This window comes from Odontesthes bonariensis, chromosome 21 (assembly GCF_027942865.1).
Source record: "Odontesthes bonariensis isolate fOdoBon6 chromosome 21, fOdoBon6.hap1, whole genome shotgun sequence".
Lineage (NCBI taxonomy): Eukaryota > Metazoa > Chordata > Actinopteri > Atheriniformes > Atherinopsidae > Odontesthes > Odontesthes bonariensis.
The window spans coordinates 15,831,602-15,847,593 of NC_134526.1; the positions used below are offsets into that span (position 1 = coordinate 15,831,602).

A 15,992-nucleotide genomic window follows, 5' to 3' on the forward strand; every position below is an offset into this window, starting at 1 on the left:
TTGCATCTCTGGAAGCCGACAGTTCACTTATGGGGATTAAATATAGACTGTATTTTTTCTTGTATCACAACTTTCTGCAGTTAAGATGGTCACAAAAACCTTATTTTACATGTAATTAACAGATCTCAGCTCCTTTGATAAGAAGCTAATGTATGAACCTGATACAATATTTACACAAAGTCAAGAGTTAGCTACACATCATCATTCCTGCTTAATAGTTCTTGACTTTTACCCCAGCAGAGGCAGTGAAAAATATCATGGAGGGAGTTAAGGTGAGGCTAAACAACCAAGAAAAAACAAAGCTCAATGACTTCCTGAAGTGAGTACAACGTTTTCCTTATTTGGTGTGTGCTCCATCTACTCTTGACTACTTATCAATTTCACAGCAAGTTTGCGTTACATTTTACAAACTATGGTATGGCATGGCATTAAAATGAGTGCTATGGTATTTAGCTGAAAAATGAATATAACTAAATGGTAGTGTTGCAATTATTTTTATTTGTGAGAGATACCTTCATGAATCATTAATAATTTCTGGGCTTGACCTGAATTGGTAATAACTAGGTTAGATAATAACTACTGCATCTTGTTTCTAATAGAAGTATTATAGGCTTTGGTAATATAAAACACCTGAATTTAACTGGTTTTGAAACTCATTTTCAGTGTATGCATTTGTTTCTGCTCAATCAATTAATCCATATATCTAAACTCTAAACAGGAAAAAAATTGGAGCTTTGGAGATAGACAAGAAAGAAATGGTTGGTGTTTTTGGTAAAACTGGAGCTGGAAAAAGCTCCTTGATAAATGCTGTCATTGGACTGGAGGATCTTTTGCCCTCTGGAGAGGTCACTGCATGTACATCCGTCATGATTAAAGTCGAGGCTAATGTGAAAAACCTAAACTATGAGGCAGACATTGAGTTCATTACAGAAGAGGTAAGATGAACTGTGAATATCTTTATTCTTTCCTGAAGCATGTCAGTTTCTCCAAGATTACACAATGTCTCAATCGTGGAAATAGATGCCAATTCCACCAGTCTCCCAATCAAAGTCACACCAAACTGTCAGTTCTACATATGCAGGGTTTCTGGAGCTGGTAATGAAAGTCACAGGATGAGATGTCATCACAATAAATTAATATTTGTTTAGGTTTTTGAAATAAAAGATTCTGCATTTTGTATGATACTTTACTGTACTTTGATTGACTAACTGTAATCAAATCCTTATCAAAGTAGTACAGTACTAAAGTAAAGGAAGTAAAGATGAAGTACATAAATCAGAATAAAGACCACAAATAAAATAAGTAAAAAAAAAAGCATTTTTGAGGATTCAAGGTTGGACTCAAACACCAGTCTCATGCTTGCAATTTGAGCATCGATCCCCTTTCTGGTCTTTATTACTTGTTGATAGATAAGCAAGGAAGAATTATGCTTTCCGTAAAATAGGTTGTTTGTTCAACCATCATAAAGTTTCACCTCTGCAAGAGACATGTGATGCCATCTCCCAAGTAGCCTCGGTTAGATATAATCCCAACACGTTCTGAAAGAACTTCATTACTTCTTGATTGGCATTAGGCTGCAACAACAACATTAAAGGGTTAGTTATCAAACTACTTGTGTAGGGTTAGAAAACAATGGTTAGTGCTAAAACATGTTCCTAAAGTGGACACAAAAGGGCTGCAACTTCTGCAACTGCATGCTGGTTTGCTGTAGAACATGCACCAAAGAAAAATAACTTCTTCTCAGTGACAGTAAAGCAGTACCTTGTACATAAAAATCATGCAAAGAGTTCCTGATCAAGCATGAGTATGTGAAGAGTTGGGAGTAAAACTGTGTTGCCTTTGTGGATCACTTACTCATATATACACTGAAACTCCCAATTTTTGAGTTGGTCTTGACTGTTAAAAAGAATTTGCTTCTGTATGATTGGAGATGATCCTAATGATCACAGACTTGTAAAGATGATCATCCGCGCTGTTATCAAGCACAAGTCTGAGAAGCACCCGTTTTTAATCCATCATCAAGCTGTTTTAAATTTCACACAAATTACTGGCTTCTCCACTCACAGATCCCCACTGAAGATGTGTTTGGATTTTTAGTAGCAAAGACATTTAGCTTTATTGTGGAATGCACTTATTCACCAGAATAGTTTTAATGAATTATAAAAAGAAAAATAATAATAATAAAAATAATGACTGATTGAAGACCTGCAATGAAACTGCAAAAATATGTTTCTTGGTTTCACCAGAAGTCATGTAATGCAGTTATGTAACAAATTATTTTCTTTTCTTTGAAAGGAGTGGGAAGACGAGTTGTGGCTCCATCAACAGTTTGTGAAAAATAATGAGAAAAAGGAAGATGAAAGAATGTCAGCCGTGTATGGAGAAGAATGGAGACACAAACTGTCTGAAAATCCCATGGACAAGAAATACTTCAAAGAAATTCCAGAATTTCTTCAATCTAAGAAGAAGACTCTGAAATGCAAATCACACCAGGATTTGTCTAAAGAACTTGTCAAGTACACAAGAAGTGGTTCAAAACAAGAGCAATACAAAGACATAAAGAGGTGGTATTGGCCGCTGGTGAAATGTGTGACTGTCAGGCTGCCACAGAATGATCTTCTCCAACATGTCACACTTGTGGACCTTCCTGGAAATGGGGACCATAACAAGAGCAGAAATGACATGTGGAAAGAGGTAGCATATTCAGAAGCACTGAAGTTTATTGAGCTTCTTTTTTTTTTTTTAGAAACATTTTGTTGTCTTGAAACCATTTTTTTTTAACAAAAAAAGAACCGATGATTATTTATTTATATTCAAGAGCTCTCATACACTTTCAGATTGCTGGGAAATGTTCAACTGTGTGGATTGTTACTGAAAGCAATCGAGCAGCTGCAGACAAAGAAACCTGGGAGATGCTGGCCGATGTCTGTGACCTCATTGGAAATGGTGGCGAGTGTCAACACATTCACTTCATCTGCACCAAGTCCGATCTTCTTAAAAATAAGTAAGTGAAAATGCCAAAGTCACGAGATGAATCGTCGGTCTCTCATTTTGAATTTGTTTACTATGTAACATTTAACATATGGTATGGTTGTCTTTTGGAAACTTGGGAAATTTATGGACATTGAAAACAAAGGTTTGGTGAATTTTACGTTAAAAACAAAAACAACAAAAGAGAAAACACAACATTTCACACAACCACATTTAATCTTTATGGAAAAGTTAGAGACAACAGTTCAACAGATTAATAAACCAACATTTTAGTTACAAAAGAACATGGACAACCATGTTGACCACATGACATTTTTTTCACAAACACAGTTCACAGATTTTTTAGACTGTCCTTCTCCACAATTTGTAACCATGGAACATTTGTTTATACAGGCAGATGAGGACAATGGTTATGTAGGTAAAATGGCAACTATAACCATACAGTCACATTGTAAAAATAAGCTTTAGCCCTAACTATGATTGTTTTTAAACTTATAATGCTTCATTATATGTGTTGTGTTTACATGTAGCCACATCAGCAAAATTACATCCATATGGCTCTTAAAAAGAGGGCTATGTTTTTTTTTTCTTTTTTCTACCAAGGCTGTATATCAGAGAAGTGAACTGTTTGGAAAAGCTTTTCAGGTCTATTTGAGATGAAGGAGGATTTGCCTTGACCCATATATAATAATGTTCTTGATATTCCTTCTTTTATATTTATAAGACAACACGATGTCAAGAAAGATGTGATCAAAGAATTCAATCAACAGGAAAAGATTAATGTGAGTTTTAAATAGTGATATAATATTTTACAGAAAGATTGTCTACAACTTCAAGTCTCACTTACATAATTTTAAAAACTGTTTCCCCAGAAACAATTTAGTGATGACTGCTTTGAAGTGTTCAAAGTGAGCTCTGACGACTTTCTGAGAGACACTTCCCCGAAGCAGGACAACGGTAGGTGAAGTTTCAATGTTCTCTGGGAAAACAGATAGTAGATGTCTCATTTTGTTTTTTACTTCATTTAAAGGGATAGTTCGCCTCTTTTGACATGAAGCTGTATGACATCCCATATTAGCAATATCATTTATTAAATTTGACTTACCCCCTGCTGCGCACTGTGAGACGAGTTCCAGCTGAGTTTTGGCGTTGACGAAGGTAGTCCGGCTATTTGGCTGGGGCCACAAAAATAAAGTGTTTTGCTTCTCAAAATAATATGTGTTCAAAAGAGTAATACAAAATCGTTCATCAGACCTCACAATCGCTTGGCGCTATTTTCTCTCTACCAATGCGTGCTGCCACCTGCCGACAGTTGCACCTGTTACGGTGTTTACTGCTCGGAAGCAGGGGACTGCTCGGTCTGCACGGTCTACACAGCCCGTAGTGATACGAAGGTAGAGAGAAATAGCGCCATAAAGCAAAATGCTTTATTTTTGTGGCCCCAGCCAAATAGCCGGACTACCTTCATCAACGCCAAAACGAGGCTGGAACTCGGCTCACAGTGCGCAGCAGGGGGTAAGTCAAATTTAATAAATGATATTGCTAATATGGGATGTCATACAGCTTCATGTCAAAAGAGGCGAACTATCCCTTTAAGCAATTACTAATCTGTGGCAGATATTCAAATGCTCATATGTTACTTATTTCAGTTAAAATATATTTTTTAACAGATATACCCGAGCTTAAGGACTATTTGAAAAAGCTCAATGACTGTCACTCAGAGACACTAAACTATGTGTCTGGAGCACACGGGATTCTCTCTCTGATTCAAGGTGTCAGCTTGGGAGAAGTGGTAAGAAAGACATATTGAATAATTCATTGGAAAGTGACAATGGTGACATATCAACTTCAAAACTGAAAGAAATATTTTAACCAAGACCTTTTAGTCATGAAAGTTGAACACCAATTCCTAAAGAGTTGGGACGCTGTGTAAAATGTTAAGAAAGCAATGATTTGCAAATCTCATACATCAATATTTTATTCGCAAAAGAACATGGAAAACCTATCAAATGTTGAAATTCAAGAGATTTTACTATTTCATGAAAATATTATACTATCATGAATTTGATTTCAACAACAGGTCTAAAAAAGTTGGGACAGGTCCATGTTTACCAGTCAGTAAACGGCTGGGAACTGAGGAGACCAGCTGCTGGACCTTTAGGGGAGGAATGTGGTCTCAGTCTTGTCTGTCCTGGGTGTTCTCTGTTGTATTTTGAATTTCATGATGCACCAAATGTTTTCAGTTGGTGAAAGGTCTGGCCTGCTGGCACCAAGGCTCTTGGGGCTATGAACCCTTGCTGTTGCGATTCAGTATGCATTTTAACATCGTCTTGCTGAGATTTTAAAGTACTTCCATGAGAAAGACGTCATCTGCATGGCAGAATGTGTTGCTTTAAAACCTTTCAACATTAAAGGTGCCTTTCCAGATGTTGTCAGTTCCATAGGTACTTGTGCACCCCGACACCATCAGAGATGCAGGCTTTTGAACTAAGAGCTGATAATAAATTGGACATTCCCTCCCCTCTTTAGACTGAATTAATCTGACCACAGAACAGTTTTTCCATTTTGTCTCAGTCCAGGCAGTGTTTGTGCATCATGTTCACATATGGGTTCTTCTTTTTTTAATAGAGCTTTAACCTATATTTGCGGATGACACAGTGAGTTGTGTTCACAGATAACAATTTCTAGAAGTGTTCCTGAGGTCATGCAGGGATTTTCATGACAGAATCATGTCTGTTTTTAATGCAGTGCTGTCTGAGGGCCTGAAGATCACAAGTGTCCCTTATGCACAGAGATGTTCCTGATTCTCTGAAACTTTTAATGATATTATCCACAGTAGATCATGGAATAAGTCTAATGAAATAAAAAAAAAAACATTTACTGTTTTTAAAAAAAAAGTATCACTTACATTTTCAGCAATTAGTTGGCCCTGTCCCAACTTTCCTGAGACGGCTTGCTGCCTTCAAAGAATAGAAGATGATGATCATTCAAGATGAGCTAAAATTTTCCAGCTCTATTGTGAATAATACATTGGTTTATGACATTTGCAAATACTGTAATTGCATTCTGTTTTTATTTACATGGCTTGTCAACTTTTTTGGAATTGGAGATATAGTTAATTCCTGAGAGACATAAGCTGATCAGCAAAGAATTTAAAGAAGAGATAAAATAAAAATACCTGCATGGTTTTATTAATGTGAATAATCAGTCGTGTTTTTTTTCAGGCTAGTAAAAAAACAGATGTGTGTGAAGACCTCAAGAAAAACCTAAGTCTTCGGCTTACTGAAGTCAAAGCAGCAATGGAGAAAGCTTGCAACACCTTTGACAAATGCCTTAGTGACGGAGTTAAGGATTCCAAAAACTCATGTGGAATAACTCTAAGAGACTTCTTCCAGCGCGTATGTATTTAATTTATAAACTTCAAGTCGACTTCACTCTCTGTAAATATAACTCAATGTTTCTTCCTTTAAAAAAAAAAAAAAAAAAAAAAAAGAATATAGACAGTTCTTTCAAGACATTGCAGAGCATTGTCAAAAAAAGGGGCATTCATCAAACCGGCAAAGGAAAATTAATAAACCTCAACAAGACGTTAACTTCAACCCTGACTGACAGCATTGATGAGGAATTCAAGAAGACCTTCCCGTAAGAACTTATTGAGATCATAAAACCCTTTGTTGGCTCATTTCCAACTGTGATAACAGATAGTTAAATATCTTATACAGTTACATAATGATGACAAAATTACAAATATGTTGATTCTGTTTTCAAACAACTTTTTAACTTGTTTTAGAAATAAAGGAAATGGATCATTCAACATAAGCTTTTCACTTGTCAAGGAGGAACTGATTCAAAATCACAAAGATCTGGAACTGCTGCTGAACTTTCTCCAGACTGAGGTAAAAAATGAGAAAAGCAACATCCTATCCATTGATTCATTATAAATGTTTATGTTGGTTAAAACTTAGATATTGTTTGAAAGGTCAAGTGATGCTTCAAAGCTTACAACAATGTATGAGTCATACAGAAGATTTTAAGGTAGCAGACAGGAATGCTTTACTCGCAGGTTTTCATGTAAAATGTGCTAAAAAATATAACCATTTAAAAACACGTGAAAGTATGAATTTGTATCTTTTGAAGGAAGATCAAATTAAGAGAAAACTGAGCAAAGACATCAGGGACCGCAAGAAAACGATCTACACCAGTCTGACGGAGAAAATTGAGGAAATCATGCAAGACTGCTATAAAAGTAAGAAAAGTAGTTACAACATACAGCCTGTCACAGTAGTGCACACTTTTATTATTTGTGATTGTGCATAAAAATTACATTCTGTGTTGTAGAAGCAGAAGAAATTAGTGGAACAAACGCACTGACAGATATGAAGAACGCTATTCTGGATCATGTACAAAAATCAAAGGACACCATGTTTGACGACGCAAAAGATGATATGTTGACGAAGCTGAACGAATTGAAGGTTTGCCTCATTTTTATTAACTGAAATGTGATAATATTATACAACAAGTTTTTCTCTCAATTCAAATAAAAGCTTTTTTAACATTTAGGTGAAATTCTAATTTGTTCTTTAACCCAAAAAATCCCACCAGTCACATGACTTTGACTTTCTAGGCACAAATATGTGTTATCCTTTCTCTTCATGTTGGACTCTGATAAGTAATGAAGGTTTTGATGCTGAATTAGGAGTTCATCCTGAAGACAGTGGAAGACACCCTGATGGAATCGATTGAACTCGCACTCGAGACAAATGAAACATCATTCATTGGTAAATGGAGCATATGGAAGTAAAATAATTTACATAGAACACTTTCAATTCAGTAAATATATAACTGACATTAATTAATAAACAAGTATGAAGCAATCTTTTTCTCTTTTTCTTTTTAGATGTTTCAGAAGATCTGAAGAAGATGAAGAAAATCGACGATGACCTGAGAGGCTCCCCAGCTTAAGAAATGTCCCAAATTGGGTAAACCCATGGGGAAATCATAATATTTTTCAAAGGCCCATGTTGGTGGATTTTTATTTTTATGGTCTGACTAATGTTAACATTGCTTGTAATTATAATCTCTTTTACACTTGTGCTTATCTGTACAGTAGCTGCCCTGACGGGTGCAGTTATGCAAAGCTGCCACTCAAAACCAGGTTTCCATTCAATGATAAGATTCCAGTATATGGGCAGTTTTTTCTTCGCATTCTTGAGACAGAATAATACAATGATTTATGGAATGATTATAACCTTGTTAATTATGTCTTTAGTGGAGGTTTCAAATTCCCTCTGTCAGCAGAAACAACCAAGAGTCAACCACTAACATCCCTGTAACACCAATTAAAGACTAGAAGCTTCTCGAGTTTGGCTTAACTTGAGGTTATTCTGGGTTTAAACAACAAAGGACGTAATAACTAAGAATTAGTTGATAAGAATTTGACAGAATATTTCTATCGTTTCATTTTAATTTAGTCTAATCATATAAGGAGCTCTGACTTTGTTTTTACGTTCATGAAATGTTTTTATTTTAACAATTTTGTGACATCTTTATCTCTTCACTTTAATTCACAGATGTGTGTAAACAGACTCCGTAGCTCTATACTTTATTGTTTTAATAAATGTGTGCAAATTTACTCTTGGTTCATAAATTTATCATCGTATATTTGATTTTAGGCTTTAAGCTTTTAAAAGAGTGATTTTCAATTAATTGTCCTTCAAGTTAAAGAACAAACATTTGCTAAATTAACAATTTGAAAAATTAAGGTTTTTGTGTGTGTTGTTGATAAATGAAGAGAATTATATGCAGAAAATGATAAAACATTTTCTTCTCAGTGTAAAAGATACATTTTTGCTCTTTTTTTTCAAATTTTGTGTGCGAGTCTGTACTAATTCTAATAAACACATGTAACCCAGTCCAAAATTAAAGTATTTTGTATTGAATTAAGTTCAGGAAAAGAGTAATAATTCAGACTGTGTTAAAAAATGTTGTCTTAAATATGTTAAAACTGTTATAAATAAGTTGTGTGCCTTTAAGTACTTAAAATACTACGGTATAAGAAGTTTAAATATGTTTATAAAAACGTAATCTTCATTATATTTTGTTTGAAGAGCCCATGTATGTAAGAGGAAATGATGTAGAGCCAAACTAATTTCCCAGTCCGTGATTGGTCAAGGATCAGGAACTGGGAGGAGAGTAGAACTGAAACAGGAAGTGAGCGATAGCATGAGAGAGATCAACCGCGCTAACAACACGTGGCGAAGTTATTAGAAAACGGGTGTTTTGCCGATATTTTAGACTTTCAACTCGACAGTCTATGTGCAGATATCAACTCTACCTTGTTGTTGAAGCTACTGTGATTATGTCAACTCGGAATTTGCTCTACAGTAGTCTTGAAGTTATATGTAATGCTCGCTAATGCATTATTATTCGCTAACAAAGTGGACATGGAGTACTGAAAGCTAAATCGGCTAACAGAAGAAGATTTAACTAAAGTTTCCGTCGTGGGAGCTTCCAGAGTTAACCTTTATGCAGAGATATGAGCTTACACTGAGAGCTATATGACTGTGCTGGAAAACTATCTTCACTGGACTTTTCTGCTGCCTGTTGATTCCTGTGGACCGAGAGACTGGAAGAGGAGCTGACAACATCCTGCACCATCATCTTCTTTCTGGCTGGGACTAAGGACAGGTGAAATTCCAAGGAGGTTCAAGGTTTCCTTTTGGAGTAAGGTATCACATTTCCACGCTTCACCAGCATATCAGGCCTGCAACGTGGGGTTTTATTCTCTGAGATTATTTAGTTACTTATATGCCGGCTTAGGTGGACATTGAAGTGTGGGCCCACTTTAGTTTGCATAGGTTGTGAAATCAAAAGACTGAAACATTGTTGCATTCTTGTGAATTTATTACTGTGTTTAATATATGTTCCTGAAGTCTGAACTTTTCTCCTGTGTGTGTTTCATTATTTCTGATAGAGGAGTATTTTGAATAAGGAATAGAGTTTGGGTATTTCATTGCCTGTATTTCCCTTTACCGTGTATTCAGAGTTTATTATTCCTTCTCAGTCATACTATTAGGTGAAAAGAACATAAAGAGCTATTGTCCTTACGCAAAGGTGAGTGAAACTCAACATAGGTCTAAACACGAGAGTGTATAAAGAAGTTTATTAGAACTATTAGTTGTAAGTTAATGGGTTTTACGAACTCAGGAGCCCTTACCCACTTTAGATGGGTATAGGTGGGCTACACACATATTTGATATGACATGACACCCAATAAACTTTGAGTAAAAGTGGAAATGCATTTACAATTATTTGGAGCAACGTACTCCAAAAGCATTTTTGGAGCTCAACGGCAGTAACTTCAGTCAGTGGTGGAACTAAATAAAAAAGACAAAGATTTGATATGCATATATAAATATTTATACACTTTCTCCATCTGGAGTTCTCTGTTCCCTTTTTAAAACTTGGATCACACAGAAAATAAGGGTGAAACTAGCTTGGTGATAATAGCTTTATCCTAAAGCAAGCTAACCTCTTTAGCTCTTTTTGAATTGAATCTTGGAAGCTTTGTGCTGACATTCATGTGGATGCTGTTTTGACCAAGATAAGACCAAGAACATCCGCCCGATGGCAGCCACCTCCCCCAGCAGGATAATGTATCCTCCTGCACAATAAAAATCTGCTACTTTAAACGATCCAAACACCAGTTTAATGCGGTGCCTATGGGTAATGACATAGTTTCACTCTTACTCACCATTTGTGGCTCTGTTATCTCTTAACGTCAATTATCACAGTTATGCAGACGATACACAACTTTATGTGTCTCTGTCACCGGACGACTGCAGCCCAGCAGACGTACTGTGTTGCTGCGTGTACACCAAGAGCGACCTACGCTACCTGAGCGCCGGAATCATTATTTCTCTATGGAGGTTGAGCTACCTGGGCTACCAGAGCGGATTCTCCAGTGGCGAAGAGAACTGCGCTACCAGAGCGGATTCAAGCGATTAAACTCAAGCTAACATTATGGTAATGAGCTATGACGCGTTTCGGCGAAAACCAATGACAATCCACAGATTGTAGGGGTCCGACAATCCGCGGGGTTCGCTGAAACAGACGTGTAAACTTTAGTTCCTATCCAAACAATAGTCGTTTAATCCTGAGACTGTTGCAATTGCCGTGTCGAGTGCTTCAATACAATAGTGTAGTAACCCCACGCATACCTTTCTCACTGCAATTAAGTTTTATTTTGGATTTATTTCGGATTTTATTTCGAATTTAGTTTATTTTCACAGCTGCCTCTGCTATTCCTGCTCTTCTCAGGTGTACCTAATGTAGTTTTACATAATTTGTAACGTGATGTATATCTTGTATAACAAATTGTAAATAACAACACGTTTATTCGTGTCCCTGCCCTCTCTTTCCTCATGTTTTTTTCCGCGGGGGTGCTGCACAGCCGCGGGGCCTTTAAAAATTGAACATTCTAAATGTGACGTCACGAGCTACCAAAGCAAATTCTCAAGCGAAGCTTCTCCAGCGACCCCCGCTACCAGGTAGCGTAGGTCGCTCTTGGTGTACACGCAGCATGTCAGTGTCTGGAGGAAGTAAACACCTGGGGTCCGTTTCACAAAGCAGGTTCAACCAACTCTGAGTCTATTCCTGATCTCTGAGTTGATCTACTCTGAGATAGAAAACCCTGAGTTTTCGGTTCCAGAAACGCTGATTTGAGTGAGGTTAATCAACTCTGAGTAGGTTCACCTTGAGTTTAGCGCGTGCACCACAACTATAAAAAGCCAGCATCAATGGAGCCCCGATTCGACAAGTCACCTTGGCAACGGGGAAGAGGAGGGGCTACGTTTTTCACCAACCTCGAATTGGAAATCTTAATGCGCTCATACAGCGAGTTTCAATACGTTTTTAGAAATAACGCTAGTCGTCCATTGTTCCGTCACGTCAAATTAACTCGCCGGATTGGATGCCTAGTGTCGCCGTGTTGCTACTACAGTGGGCGTGTATACGAAGTTGTAGATAGAACATACGGTAGAATGGCTCCGGGGGAAAGTAAATAACTTGTGATTTTAACCAACCGAAGTTTCAGAGTTTTGGAGGGAAATTAATGTGTATAAATCGTCAGCAATGGAACATTATTTCATATTGCACCATGAATGTGGATCTGCGAGTGAGGAGAGCTGCTATTGTGCTGCTGCTGCGACACAGGAGATCTCCTTCTCGCTGCATCACCTGTCCCTGCACCTTTTCTCTGATTTAAAAATGAAACATGAAGAAGACATCTTGTGAAAACATGGCCATGGGTGTGATTTGGTTCTTTTGTTGAAATGAATGCTTATCACAATTATTGATAACGTTTAATCCACTACTCCACCTCTGCCCATGAAAGAATTTGATGCACTGGATTGAACCTCTATTCCTTGATGGTCATTACTGGAGCCTATCCCAGCGGTCAATGGGCAAGAGGCGGGGTACACCCTGGACAGGCCGCCAGTCCATCACAGGGCCACATAAAGACAAACGAGACAAACAACATGCACACTCACACTCACTCCGAAGGACAATTTAGAGTCATCATCTATATCATGTTCTGTTAAATAATTAAGCCTATTTAAACTAACACAGATTTCTACTGAGCCAACAGAAAGAAGGCAGATGCCCGTAAAACGGGTGGTGGCCAGCACCGCCACCTCTAAGGGAAGGCCAGTGGCTGAGGGAATCCCCGGAGGGAGTCCACCCCCAAGACACGAGTGCTTTTATAAAATATAATAGGCCTATATATGTCTTTTTTAAGCCTATTCATACAAATGTTTATTTGTCTTTTATGTCTTTTTTTTCTTTTGTCCCAACACATTCTGATGGTGCTGCTCAAAAAGATAATTGTCTGTAAATGCAAAAATCTATGCGCGGTCTGATAACCATCTCCGACGAATATTTATTTCTCTGCGCAATAATGCTGCACCTTCATTCATTTATTTTCAATTCATTTTTATTTATATAGCGCCAAATACAACAAATGTCATCTCAAGGCACTTAATCCACGATCCACGGGATCGTTGTCAAAAGGACATGTTCGTGAAAAAAGTAATCTCCTACTGTGCCTAATGGACTAATAGAAGTAGAAGAACTCGCTCTGCTGACTGAATGAATGAGGAAATCAAATGGCGTGTGTGGCTGAAAGAGGGCGGAGACAGAAAGAAACTCAAGGTTTCTTGAATAAAACCTGGTCCCGACCAGGTTAGGTTCAGAGAGTCTGTTACTACGGTAACTGACCGAGAGGTTAAGTTACCTCTCTTTGTGAAACAGGCTAGAGTTACCCCTCTTTCTTGGGGTTGAGTTACCTCCCTTTGTGAAACAGAAAACTCAGAGTTTCCCTCATTTCAGGGTTAACCAACTCAGAGTTTTCACTAAACCTGCTACATGAAACGGACCTCTGGATGAGAGAGAATTTTCAACAATTAAATGAAGACAAAACTGAGGTCATTCTGTTTGGTAGCAAAGAGAAGAGGGTCAGCGTTGGTAAATATCTTAAAGACTCGGGCCCTTACAATCACTGACCAAGTTCATAACCTCGGAGTGTTGATAGACTCAGATCTGACTTTCAGCAGCCACATCAAAGCTGTCACCAAGGCAGCTTTTTACCATCTCAGAAACATCAACAGAATTAAAGGTTTCCTCTCCCAAAAAGACCAGGAGAAACTCATCCATGCATTCATCTCCAGTAGACTCGATTACTGTAATGCTCTTTTAACTGGACTTCCCAAAAAGAACATTAAACATCTGCAGCTCATCCAGAACGCTGCTGCTAGAGTTTTAACCCGGACTAAGAGATCTGAACACATCACACCAGTTTTAAAATCTTTACTCTGGCTTCCAGTCAGTCACAGAATAGATTTTAAAAGCCTGCTGATGGTTTACAAATCCCAGAACAGTTTAGGCCCAAAATACATCTGTGATATGTTCAGAGAATATAAACCCAGCAGAGCTCTTAGATCCAAGGACTCAGGTCAGCTGGTCCAGTCCAGAGTCCAGACTAAACACGGAGAAGCAGCATTTAGCTGTTATGCTGCAAACAAGTGGAACAAACTGCCAGAACTGTATGTTCAAAGAGTCAGAGCAAGTCTTTGAACTATTCACTTTCATGGGGTGCGAAATTGATTCCCAATGAATGAATGTATGTATTTATTTATCACTTCTGATTTAGATTCAGTGAGTCACACAACACAAGTCATAGTGTAAAGCAATACCTGAAAGCAGCAAAATGACATTCATCTGAAGTGTATTTTAGGCAGAAACATGCCAACAGAGCTCTTTGGCCTAAGTCTGAGTATTTTAACCTGCCAATACATTGTTTCCTTTGAGATCAACAAATTGCACCTGCATTTGACCATTTCAGATCTCCTGTACCTCCCCAGCCTTATCCTGCATTAGCCAATTGTTTCTGTGTCAAATTCAGTTTGTTCTCACCTCTAAAGTAAATGACACTTCAACCTTACAGTATTTTCAAGGTTATGGGAAGAAAATGGAAGAATTTCAGCCTCAGTTTTCTGTGTCTTGCTTGCTATAATCTTATAATAATAGTCCTGGACCATAGTCACCACCACACACATATACAGTATAGGTATGTTAGGAAATCTGTCATACAGTCAGAGAAGGTTCGGGATGATCTGGAGACTGTAGAATTACAGTCTCAAATGCTTGTACTTTTTGGAGATAAGATTTTTGTCCATGAATTGTATTCAGTTCGTTCAAATCCATGATTTAGTTACTATATATGTGAATGGGGGATGTAAGTGAGAAAGCTGATGCAGGTGGTAGAGAGCTGATCAGTCTTGGATCCTGGAAGGCATCCCTCAAGGGCCAACCTGGAGGACTATCATTTCTCTTCACTGTCTGTAAAGTTGTTTCACACACAGAGCATAACAGAATACCATACCAGCACAAGCACGGTACTTGGTGAGGTTTTATAAATGATCACGGTTAGGATTAAAAGTAAAAAGTCATTCTTTTGTGAAAAGAATTGACTGTCACCCATGAACGCCATTTTGCTGCTTTCCTTGGTTACATGTAAACACATGTAGACACATTTAAATGATGTTATGCTGCAAACAAGTGGAACAAACTGCCAGTGGAGATTAAACTTTCACCAAATGGAGACATTTTTAAATCCAGGTTAAAACCATTTCTTTTCTCATGTGTCTATGCATGAAATCCGCACGATATCTTTTTTAATTTGTTTCTCTTTATATTCTTTTATGTATTTTTAATGCTTCCTCCACTCCCTGCTCCAATGCTTTTATTTTATCTAAAGCACTTTGAATTGTTTTGTACATGAAATGTACTATACAAATAAATTTGATTTGTTTTGATTTGATGATTTGATTTGTGATGGCAGTTTTCTCATTGTTGCTGTGACTGTTTGAATCTGCAAGAAGTCTCGCTTATTTAGCAATACTTTTACACATATCTTGTAACAAATATTGTTTTTAACAGTGATATAAGAGTAAAAATCATGATTCTGTTTGATGTTGTTACCAATTCCTCGTGAAAAATAAAAGTGATTTGAGTAAAATGACAGAATTACCTTGTTAATTCTGTTTCAGATCTTTTCTTTCTACTTTTTGATGATGAGGATTTCAATCCTATTGCTTTTTTGTTGTTAAAATTTTTTTTTATAGTTGACAAAATCAAAAATAAGAATCTAAAACACACAGTAAACCTTTACACCTCTACATTTAAGATGTACCTTTTATACGAATGCGCCCTTTCCACATCAATACTTATGTAAATACTTATGATTTAAGTTAAAATTAAGCAATAGCATAGTATGGAAACATGATTTGAGTTACAATCAGCACTTCCTCAAAGAAAGAAAGAAAGTTTGTTCTTTTTGGGGTTCAGGGTTTATTGGAATGCATTTAATATACAAATACAGGCATCCAGATTCAGCACAAGTTAGAATAACAAAAAAACAGAAAAATACAATTTTAAAAAGT

The 15,992-nt window shown here is 37.2% G+C and overlaps 1 protein-coding gene across 1 annotated transcript in view; it reads left to right on the plus strand.

Moving 5' to 3' along the window:
• The window catches only part of LOC142371899 (nuclear GTPase SLIP-GC-like), a 28,226-nt gene extending 19,673 nt beyond the window's left edge, over positions 1 to 8,553 (plus strand). The window contains exons 10-23 of the mRNA XM_075454639.1: positions 238 to 319; positions 719 to 935; positions 2,296 to 2,694; positions 2,838 to 3,004; positions 3,716 to 3,773; positions 3,864 to 3,948; positions 4,662 to 4,783; positions 6,216 to 6,389; positions 6,485 to 6,633; positions 6,782 to 6,887; positions 7,129 to 7,237; positions 7,330 to 7,463; positions 7,688 to 7,769; positions 7,889 to 8,553. Of these exons, the coding sequence (XP_075310754.1) occupies positions 238 to 319; positions 719 to 935; positions 2,296 to 2,694; positions 2,838 to 3,004; positions 3,716 to 3,773; positions 3,864 to 3,948; positions 4,662 to 4,783; positions 6,216 to 6,389; positions 6,485 to 6,633; positions 6,782 to 6,887; positions 7,129 to 7,237; positions 7,330 to 7,463; positions 7,688 to 7,769; positions 7,889 to 7,953 (1,949 nt within the window). The 3' untranslated portion in view covers positions 7,954 to 8,553. The remainder of the gene's footprint in view (positions 1 to 237; positions 320 to 718; positions 936 to 2,295; positions 2,695 to 2,837; positions 3,005 to 3,715; positions 3,774 to 3,863; positions 3,949 to 4,661; positions 4,784 to 6,215; positions 6,390 to 6,484; positions 6,634 to 6,781; positions 6,888 to 7,128; positions 7,238 to 7,329; positions 7,464 to 7,687; positions 7,770 to 7,888) is intronic.
• The last annotated feature ends 7,439 nt before the right edge of the window (positions 8,554 to 15,992 follow it).